Source organism: Oryzias melastigma, linkage group LG11, assembly GCF_002922805.2.
Source record: "Oryzias melastigma strain HK-1 linkage group LG11, ASM292280v2, whole genome shotgun sequence".
Lineage (NCBI taxonomy): Eukaryota > Metazoa > Chordata > Actinopteri > Beloniformes > Adrianichthyidae > Oryzias > Oryzias melastigma.
In genome coordinates, this window is record NC_050522.1 from 22,338,165 (window position 1) to 22,349,895 (window position 11,731).

The following is an 11,731-nucleotide window of genomic DNA, read 5'->3' on the forward strand; positions in this document are numbered from 1 at the left end:
CACAAATAAACAGGGGGAGTCCATGTACAACCTGCAGGGAGAAATTGAAGTTTAAATCTGTACTGAAAAATAAACCTTGTTACTGAACTCAGCAGGGGTTGGAAAAAAAATAGGTCTCCACGTTCATTATACCTACTTTTAGAGGATACAATGCAGAGAATCACAAGAACGTTCAAATGCATCTAAAGTTTAATGAGTCGGACAAAATGTTTTTATAGATTTGACTAACCATGCATGTGATTTATAATGCTTTCTTTGTTTGGGTTAACCTGAAAACAGCGTGAACTCCGGGATCTTTACTGGTAGTTTATTACTCACCAGGAACCGCCTGGGTGGTTGCTGGTTGGCTTCGGCTCAGGCCCTTCTCTGCCACCAGTATGATGTCATACATACGCCCCGCCTCCAGCTGCTGAATGTGAGCAGAATTTTCTCCAGGGCCTACGGTCATTTCTCGAGTCCTCCCCGCACCCTCGCGTGGGCTAATGGTCAAACGGTATCGATCAATGTCCCCCTGGGAGGGCTCCCACTGTACCACAGCTGTGGTGGAGGTCGTCTTGACAACTCGAAGATTGGTTGGACCAGAAATGACTGATGATGAACAGATAAAAAAAAGACAGAGTTAGGGGTCCTAAGCTTTTTTTTTTTTTTTTTGCTGACACATGCCAGAAAACTTACAATGAATCCATTATTTTTGTTTTCTGCCATCAACTGATGCTATTTTCTGTGTCCAATTCTCCCTTTTTATGGACTGTTGGCAATATGTGTTTGCAGCTGGATTAGTAATTGTGTCACACTACTTAATTGTATCTAGATTTGGACAAAAATTAATTGACATCATCAAAACGGATCATTTCCAGCATTTGTCATAAAACTTTTCCAGTTTGTTTGGAATAAAAGTGAGAAGCACAGTTGCAACAGTCAGTAAATGTAGAAATAATGGTAAAATCTCACGCGTCATAAATTCAGTCATGCTCTCAGTTCCCCGTCTGCCGTTGAGCTCTCCAACGATGGTGACGCTGTACTTCTGACCAGCAGCCAGCCCAGTCTGAATAAAGGTGGTCAGATGTCCTTCCACCTGCAAGGTTATCTGCTGGTCACCTTCTTTCTAAAGGACAAAGACAAAAGAAAATGCAGAATCACTTAGGAGTTCCTTTTGACTTTTTGTTTATATTTTTGTTACATATTAAGAGTTTAATAAATCTAACTATTGTTCTTTGGGTTTCAAGCCCTATTCTGATCATATTTTGATCTGTTTACACGCTCCCCCCCAACCCTAACCTAACATTACCGGTGCATCAAAAATGGCGAGCAACAGAGCTATCCAGCTGTATAATTTTGAGCCAGATATCAGCTTGGAGGAGGAAAGCCAAGACATACATGGTGTCAGAGCTCCGTCTCCTCCTGTGGTCAGCGGCGGGAGCCATCCCCGGACTATTGACTCACTACATCTCCCAGCCACCTCTGCTGCACACAGTCCCAGGATGCCGCTCACCTGAATCCCACTGGCAATCAACTACCTGAATCTTAAGCAGCGCACCAAGCCTCACTCAGTGCGAAGTATTGTTTGTGCCGCATTACCTGCATTACCGAGCATTATTATTCTGACCTGACATTCTGTTTTCCTGATCCTGATTCTGCTTCAACTATGTTTCTCTGCTGCCTGCCCCGACCCACACCGGAATTATGTTATCCAAAGTCTGATCCTTGAAACTTCTATGCTTGTGGTTGATCCTGCCTTAGCTTCACAGACTTATAGTTATGTTTGACTCCTACTTATGGAGAGAAAATGATTTTTTGTGTGCGGAATTCTTGATTTGTAACTCATACAATACATTTTTTGCGTAACTGTGTGCACTAACAGTGTACAACAATGACAAAATACAAAAAATGCAAAATACAATTTAAACACAGCTTAAAATTACAGCAGCTTAAAGCTAACTACACACACACATGAAAGTGAATTGCCTAATACACACAAAACTGCATTTAGACTCCTTCCATGTCTCCAAGATTCATGTGTAAATGATGTGTTTAAATGCTGCTAGAATGCTGGGTCATCAGAGTTTTCTTAAAAGTCCATTTGAACTTAGATTGTGAATCATTTTTAATGAAATCTGGACATTTTCCCAATTTCTTAAAATATATGCCCCGATAATTAATATAAAGAAGGTCTAAATGTGCGTTTTTAAACAATCAACACTAAAGTTTCTCTATTCTCTTTGCTTCCTCGGGGCAGGCTGTGCATGTGGAAATTACATTTTTAATGTATGTCCTCTATCATCCCAAAAATACAACAAGAACTGGTTAAAAACACCATTTTCATTAGAGTGGGTCTTTAAAAGAAGTTTTTTTTAAACCCTACAGCATTGTAAACAGCTCATTGCCTTTTCATTTGGACTTAGAGTTTAATCTTTAACAAGAGCCTTTCGACAAATTCAAATTCAAGAGGCAGCACATGTGTTTGATCACAAAATCAGGAACAGATTTTAGCGCAGTGGAAAACAAAAATAACTTATTGTACGCAGCACAACAACTAGCAGAGGGCACATTTCCTTTACAATAACATTGATTGTTCAAGTCATTAAAGTTTCTGTGTGTTGACTAGAGTTTAGACAATTCAGCAAACAAACACATTCCCCGCATGACAGCAAAAATAATCAGTGGGATCATCATGAGGAGCCTGATGAGTGGAAACAGGACTATCACACCACCCAGACGAATGATGCTGCTGTGGGCTGTGGGGGAAATTGGTCTCACGGGTGAGAGCTTTGCAACTAAAATTTTAAATCTGGGCTCATCTTTTATCAATCAGTGACAAAAAAAAAAATAGATTTTTTTGTTTAAAGTGAGGCAGCATGTTGGTAAGGCTTCATAATTTGTATATTTTATTGGTTTTCTGTGAAGTTTGCATGTTTGTTCCAATGTGGGCTCACAGTGCAGAAATGTTAAACTGACCAGTGATTTGTTGTTTCCTGTTCAAAACCTTTCAAGTCACACCACCGATGGTAAAATCTGATGACAGATCCTTTAGTTTACATTAAAAAAGACAGAAATATGGGCAGAAATAGAAAATGTCATCTATTTATGGGGATGGTGGTCGTTTCTATAATTAAAGTCCAGATGGTTTTCTGCTGCAGGGTGATTTCTTGCTCACAAAGCCACCGACTTCCTTTTTAAATGATGAATTTGAATTTTTTAGTGCTCCGTGACTCAAAAGCTGCAGCTTGTTTCGTGCGTGCCTTTCTAATGAATGGATTCCACGATGTGAATGCAGGACAGCTGGTTGCTGGGCTGATCACTGCTCCGTGCCCTCATGTCAGAACCATTCATTGAATGAGGAGAACATCATTAAAAAGTAAAAGCATTCGATTTATGCACGGCAAACTTTAAAACAATCTGAGGCTTTGAACTGATGAGGGGAGTGTCAATGGCACACATGCGACACACTTTTGATCTTTTCATTCTAGTAAATTGTATGTTAAGTCTTGGCACCCTCATGTGTTCATTATCTTAGTAAAATTGGTGGTAAATATTTTATAAAAGCTGCCTCTTTGCTTAAAAAAATGTAAAAAAAAAATCCATTTGCCAAACCAAAACTACAGATATGAATCCTATAATGTTAAGAAATTAGCTCAATTTTTAAATAGACATTCAAGTATTTGTATTAATTAGGTAGTTCTTACTTATTTATTTACAGAAACGGTAGACAAACCCATTCGGGTCCCACATTTTCTGCCAACTTTTATGGGGCCCACTTATCCTTGCTGTCTGTGAATGTTGTCTAAAAATTTCCAAATTGACAAGAATATAACGAGTGCTTGAAATCTGAGTTGGAAGTGACCAGTGGTGCAGAATGGCAATTTTTTTATTTTTTAGCGCTGGTGGAACTTGATATGAACGGCTGCTTTCCAGAGACGTTTACACATCATCCAATCGGAGATGCTGCCATCCGGCAATCCAGATGCCACCGCCCTGTGGCTGCTCAGCTGTCGCCCGATTCCGTCGGCCGGTCGGCATGAAATCTTGCACAGCGGCGGTTGCATTTGTGACCATAGCATAAACCTACAATCGATGCAGGTTTGGGATGTGATGTGTGAAACAAAGAGGATGTAGCTGTTTTAGTTTTAGTGTTCATGAAACTTTTTTTTTATCTTGTGCAATATTCTTGTATCAGGTTTTTATTCAATGCACAAAAGATAAAAAAAATAAGTATGGAAGCTTTAATAATACCTTTATATATTTTTTCTTGGTTAAAAACGCTCTCTTGAGCTTCTATAATTGAGAATAAAAGACAAAAACAATTGGCCCATCAGGCATACTGATTTTATTCTATTAAAAAAAAAAAAAAAAGGTCAAAATGTAGAAAAAAAACCACTCATTTACTTTATAAGGTTCTTCCAAAGAAAACCTCCAATAAAACCAGCAATGTCATTCTGTGTTGGCTGCACTTCATTTGGAAAACCATCATAGAATCACCACAAGAAAACAGCTCTGATGGTTATATCCTGACTTCCAGTACAGATCTGTATAGATGTGCAGATCAGTCCAGAAGATGACTACGACAGTAAATATGAAAATAAAATACAGATGTGCAGATTTCTATAGATTATCTTCATATTAACAAATATATATTGTAATTTCTGTTCCCCAAATTGACAAAATGGTTGGAGTTTGATACCAGCTTGTTGGTCCATTTATGCGTCACATGCTCCACATACTTGTATTTTTACATCTGTTTCTATTGGCTCTAATGTTCTGGGATGAAAGAGAATATCAACAGTCTACAAAAAAACAAACAAACATGAAGACCGTGTCTAATTAAAACACAAATGCACAAAAAAACGATGCTGGCATTTCTCTGGAGTTCTCAGGGATCTGGTGCTGGCTCCAGTATTAAAGTTCATTTATACAGACAGAGTCAGTTAACCCTGTAAATGTTCGGGCAGACCCGTTTGTGAAGTCATGCAGTTTGGTGCCATGGAGGAAATGAACGACAGCTGAGCACAGCTCATCATGAACACTCTCCAAACATCTGTTTTTTTGTTTTTTTTCCAGAGAAACTAAAAAAACAAGCATAACTCACAGATTACCGACTCACAGGGATGATATGATGATCTGTTTTGGAGAAAGTGAAACAAGAGCATCCTAAGTTCTTTGAGAAAAACATGATTTTTTAATGCATTTTTGTGTTTTCTTCTATTTTTTTCTTCAGTTCTGCTTATGTTCAAAAAGTAAACATGATTAAATAGTGCTTAAGATCAAACTGAGGATTCAAGCAGAGGCTACTGAGAAAAAAAAATGTTATTTTTAAAGCTTTCATTTTAACAAGATAAAAAAAAGATATTTGCCCCTAATATGCACAAAGCTATTTAATGCAATGTGTTGAGGCTAGGGCTGTTTATTCGACTAATCAACTATTAAACTAGTTGCCGACTAATTTACTAGTCCAGGAGTCGGCAACCTTTAACAGTAAAGAAGCCATTTGGGTTTGTTTCCTGCTGATCAAAACCTAGGACCATCAATTTATAAATTTAACTTATCTAAATAAAAATAAATGCTAATTAATAATCCTTACTTAAAAAATGCTATTTTATTTATTTATTTATTTATTGGTTCTTTTTCCCCCCTTTGTCCTCAGTAGTCTTACACTGCTGGGTTTTGTTATTTTAGTTTGGGGTTGGACCTTGGTAGTCTTAGTTTGCAGGCTCTATTTATTTGTTTTCCTTAATTAGTTGTGGTTAGGCAGCACTTAGCGGGAGATGCCGACTCAGACGGTCGATATGGCTGGGTCAACAGTCTCCGTGACTTATATGTTTGGCCAAAGAGCCACCATGGAGAGATAAAAGAACCCTGATGTGGATCTGGAGCCGCAGGTTGCAGACCCCAGTCGATTAGTCGTTACTTTATATTATATGGAGTCAGAGTTTAGCAAAGTTGTGAGCGTTCAGTACCAAAAAAAAAATGCACTTTTTAAATTATGTGACTCAGTGAGACCAAAACTTTATCTTTTGTAAAATATAGTTCCTTGCTTCAGATGTCGACCTCATTAGAGAGATAAGGAATTTTACTTTCCATCAAACTAATTTTGACAGGTGACCTTTGACCCTACACCTGGATGGATGCATCAAACTCGTTTTGACAGGTGCCCCACCTCTCAAGATGACGTAACAGTTTAATATCAATTTATATATATATATATATAAAGGGTATATAGGGTCAAAGGTCACCTGTCAAAAAGAGTTTGATGGAAAGTATATTCCTGATCTCTCTCATTTGATTTTTTTAATCCCAGAAACTAATGAATGACAGAGGCTGCACGATTCATTCAAAGTTTAATAAACTATCATCTTTATTGTCTTTATGATGGTTAAGGTGTGTGCTTTACATCTACTTTGCAAATGACACCATTAGTCAACTAATTGGAAAAAAATAATTGGTCAACTAATAAGATAATCGTTTGTGGACGCCCCAGTTGAGGCAACATATATATTTTTTTTCTCTTCCATGCATTTTTATCAGGTTTTTGTGACACAAAATTCAAAAATAGAATAGAAAACCAGTAAATACTTGACTATCTCAAGTATTTTATAGAAAAAAAAGGTGCTTTGCTTTAGAAATATTAATATTTTTTGCATAAAAACTACCAGCTGACTTCTAAAACAAACTTATGATTACTTTTTTGAATCTACTATTAGTTTTGCAGATGAGTAAATCTTCATTTTTATTCAGATAAGATCTAGAAGTAACCTTTACAGCCTCTGCAGCATTCTGGACATTAGTTTCTTCCCTGGAAGAAGAAATGCAAACCAAACCTGCTGTTTGGTGCAAAAACACATAACTGCTTTCACAGGAGAGCAGCTCATCAGCATAGACTGAAGTCTCCGTTTCGTGTCAGCAGCTGATCATTCCTCCAAACAGCGACGCTCTCTGTCTGTCCGTCTGTCTCTCGCTGTCACAGCTGCAGTGATGTCATCCCTGCAGGGAGTTGCTGTGTTTTTAAGTGTTTACACGTTTCCATGACAACAAGCGTCCAACATCTGCATCTTTTTTCTCCGGACATCCTAGAATTTGTTTCGTTTTCAGCTCTTGTTGTTTTTCAAATCTTTTGTTTCTGAAGTTCTGCTTGTCTGTCGTTGTTTTGGTTTCAGACTAAATTTAGAAACTGTGAAAGAAATCTGTTCAAAAGCAACACGGCAGCACCGAAAGAAAAAGTTTACTGGAGATTTTTAAATGAACAGTCGTAAAAGTGTCACAGCTAAAGAAATATGGTTTTATTCTGTTGTCTAATTAATTGAAGATTTTTCTCATTTAGTTTTCTCTGACTTCAGATGAAAGTCTCACTCCCATCATCTTTTGATCTATTTTAAAACTTCTCCTGGTGGTCTTTTAATTAGGATTTTTTTATAAAAATCAAAAATCCTGTTGTTTTTTTGGACAGTTTCTGCAGAGCGACAGGAGCTCATTAGCTTCGGAGTTGTGGGTGGGACTTTTTCAGTGGAGCAAGCCCGCCCGCACTTCCTGTCACCTATCTTTTTACACGCTCTCTTGCTAGCTTACAGCCCTTCAAACCCCCAAACTAACATTATAGGCGCAACAAAAAAAGCAATCAATATCTGAGCTAACCAGACGTACAGTTTTGAGTCTGAGACGAGGAAAACAAAGAATGAATCTGAAATTATTTGAATAAAGAAATACCAGTATTATAGTTTCAAACCTAAATGTCTTTAAACATGTCCTCTATCTGCAGAAAAGAACATATTAAAACACCAAAAACACAATTTTTCATCAGGTTGGGTCATAAATGCAAATCTCGTTGGAGCTCAAGAAGAAATGACATATGTATAAGTTTAATTTCAAAATAAAAAAAAACAAAGAAGTCCTATTATTCTGTAAATATATTGAAAACTCGTATTAAAGACTCAATCTTCACTTAAAGCAAAGCAAAACCTTAATTAAAAAAAACTTTCTGATTCATAAAAACTGATAAAAATTATGTATTTAACACTTTCTTGTAGGCTTTTTTTTGATGATCGAGTATATAGAGAAAATTAAGCTTAATTTAGCATTTCTGAGTATTTCTTTATTTCAATCGTTGTGAATCAGGATCTAAAACAAAATGCAGACTGTAAAAGAGAGTATTTTTGACAGACAAATACGCTCCGAGCTCACAGGAACAGGAAGTGAAAGGGGGCGGGGTTGCTCTGGCTTATAGTCCCTCCCACGAATTTCTAATGAACTCCTGCTGCCCTGCAGAAAAAAAAAAAATCCCAGAAAACACATTTTTCTGCTTTTTGGGGGGCAAAAAAAGGCAAAATCCTCTGGGAATCCTTTGAAAATAGATCAGAAAATGATTGGAGCAGCACTAAACGTTGCCCAGTTAAATTTTAAAAAAGTCGATTTCTTAGATGTTTTGATGTAAATCCGATGCATAGTGATGCAGCTCCACGCTTTTATATTAGAGACACTAAAGGGACATACACAGAGAGTGTCAGTATTGCACATTTTCTATAATTACCACAGTCACATTCACTTAAACAGACCCTTGAGGAAATAAATGTCAAAACTGAATCATCCTAAAAACATATTTCCCAAAGCTCCGTTGTTTTTTACAACCAACAACCTTCTTTTTCTACAAATTTGCTCCCGTTTTATCACTTTTGTTCTGAATTCTTTTTTTCTGGGAAACTTATCTCTGTGGGATTTGTGCAGTTCAAGTTATTTTCTCCTCTTGTTGGTCCAATCCAGCTGCTGCATTATCATTATGATCTCACTGCAGAGCGAGGAGAAAACAGTGTAATCTAAAGCAACAACCTTTTTTTTTTTTTTTTGTAAGTTAAGCGACGTTGAAGTTTCTGTTTTTATTTAAGCCGTCTTCGTTTTCTCTCCAGAACACGACTCACAAAAATACCAGAACTGTTTGTAAGTGATTTAGCTGCACATGTTCGTTAAGGAGTCTGGATGAGATACATAGACAGAAACTCCCTGGAAAAATTAATAATTAGCAAGACTGTTTTACTTATGGTGAATAATATGAAACAGATTTTTGCCCTTTAAAGAAAATATTGCAGGTAGAGCCTCATAATGTTAGAAATGCTGATAATGTCCAACATTTAAGCTTTATTGCATCATTTTACAACCAATATAATGGATTTTTATCTCTTTCTAAACAATCTGGTTGTATTACTACATTTATCCTGAATGCTATAATGAACACAGACAGGTTTAACAGCCTTCGTGACCCCTCCCCCTTAAGAGACGATACTTTAGCAATAAGTCTGTGAGGTAATGATGGTTCACTGTATCCTTCAGGGTCTGATTTTGGGTTGAACTCCTCAGGAAAAAGCAATTTCCAAGATGATGAGGCTGGTTTGGCTGAATCTCAATCGCACTCAAAGAGCTTTTTGCCCCAAAAAGTTGTCGGCTTTGAAGCATTACAGTGAGATGTTATGAGAGGTCGCTGTTGAAAAACAGTAAACCTTTCACCCCTTTGCAGTTAAAGCGAGCGGCGTTCAAGAGAGAGTCAAGTTGTGTCAGTCACAGAGTAAAATGGGTGCAGCTGCTCTCTTATTGTGAAGGATCTTTTAATGGTGTTTTGTTTGGAGTCCAATTTAAACATTTTTTTATCACATTAAAGTAAATGTACACACAAAAACTACTTAAAGCAAAAGAGTAAGGCTTCAGTTCACTACATGATAAGCACATTAAACCGTTACAACATACATATTTAAATTATAATACATTTAATATTTTTACCTCCAAAAATATTAGCAGATTGTTGCAGCGGTATGCGGGGCCGTAGAAGACATGTTTCATTCTGAATCACTCACAGACCAATATTCTTTCTGATACACACACGCATATATATATATATATAAAAATATACTCACTCATATACATATTAGTTGAGAACTACAGGAAGTTCCGCCTTAAGCAGGAAGTGACTGTATACACTGATATAATAGTAATTCAGAACGAACTTTAAAATGACAAAATATTTCTCAGATTTAAAGGTTTATATAGTAATGCTTAATCAAATTATGATTATTTTTAAAATAATGACATTCATTTTTTTCTAGTGATCTTTTTCAATGTATTTTACTTGTTTGTTAATGTTAAGGTGATTCTGCCTCTCAGCCAATCACAGCACGACAAATAATCTGCATTTTGTTTCAACAAAATTTTTCCTTACAAATCTATATATTCTTCTCTTACATACATACAGTATAAACTTTTTTTTACATATGAGTGAGAATAAATACATAATGAAATATGTCTTGTACGGCCCCTCATACAGCTGTACCTTATTCTTTAACATAAACTGTGATTCGGGTCCTCAAGCATAAATAAACCTTTAATAATCCCTTTTAAAATTACCTTAAATAAAGGTAATAAAATAATTTAATCTGCATGTTTAGAGTTATGCGTTTTTTTCACATTTTACTTATGGGGTTGTATGGTATCTTGTGTCACAGGGAGGTCGTTTTAGCCATCTTTGAGGGGAAAAAAAGTAGTATTTGTCTGAGTATAATGAGACAACAAGTTTTCTCTATTTGTACCAGATTAAATTCTTCTTACAGGAACGTTGTTGCTATGTGGAGGTTTGTGTTTATTCATCCCAGCCTGAGCAGCAGATGACATGAGGCTGCATGCGTAGCCAACGCTATCACCAACAACACTGCCTCCCTCAATTATCTTTAAACTGTGTGTAAGGACAGAAAACACCGCCTGGAAAGCTGTCTTCAGATAAGCCATTGAGAAAATGTGTGTTTTTTTTTTTTTATATTGAAATTGGACGGTGAAGTAATCCCAATAATGTCCTGTTTTTAGGCTTTTCTTTCCATGGAAACCACGTAACAGTTTTTCTTCGTGTTGCTTTCATGTATCACATCTGTTCTGAACATTAAAAGTTTGACATAAAAACAATTCTAGCAATTTGTTTTTGTGTTCTTTTCATAACTTCAGCCAAATTTGACTTTTTTCAACCAAATGTCCCAAAAAAAAGAGCTAATGTTGCCTGATTGTGTATTAATTCGTTTCAGCTTTGCAACTGCTAAAAAGTGTTCCCTGCTCCTAAACATCAACGAATATTTCTGCTGTACTAAACTCACTTCTTAACAACAGTTTTAAGTTTTAAGAAAGAATTTTAAATTTTGAGTTGTAATATTTGAAATCCTGAAAGTAATGTGAAAAAACTCAGAGCTAAAGAATATTTCAATCATTGGTTCGGAATTGTATTTTCCTGAACAACATATTAAATTATCAAATGCAAAATAAATTTACAAATTGCAAAATAAATTTACAAGTTGTATTGTCACTTGAGAATTGTTGTTAAAAATCTATTTGACCTTTAAACACATCTGGAATTCCAGGCCTGTTTGCACTTTTTGACCACTAGGTGGCACAAGACATTAAAACAGTGTCACTTTTTGACCAGGTGTGGTTAATCAAAGGGTAGATTAGATTCAAACATATTGTCTTTTTAGTTATAATAATTGGTGCTAAAAGAATTTAAAAAAAAAAAAAAAAAAAACTTTCTGACACTCTAATTTTACAAAAGTTAAAACACAGAATTTTAGGAGTTCTACACTTTTGGTTCAGTCAGTCATCAATGAAGTTCCCCGACTCATTTTGTATTAGTTATTTGTTATCTTTTGGTTTAGTTCACAACACTTTATAAAAGTAATTTAGACCTTTATGTTCTTTTTAGTTAAATAAAACATATAAAAGTCAT

General features: G+C 36.1%; 1 protein-coding gene across 4 annotated transcripts in view; it reads right to left on the bottom strand.

Annotated features, from left to right (window-relative positions):
• Positions 1–11,731, bottom strand: part of LOC112162673 (tenascin-X) — a 32,568-nt gene that overhangs the window by 12,786 nt on the left and 8,051 nt on the right. For all 4 annotated transcript variants that reach the window (XM_024298540.2, XM_024298539.2, XM_024298538.2 and 1 more), the window contains exons 6-7: positions 952–1,105; positions 319–588 (exon numbers count right to left, since the gene is read on the bottom strand). In XM_024298540.2, coding sequence (XP_024154308.1) covers positions 319–588; positions 952–1,105 — 424 coding nt within the window. The remainder of the gene's footprint in view (positions 1–318; positions 589–951; positions 1,106–11,731) is intronic.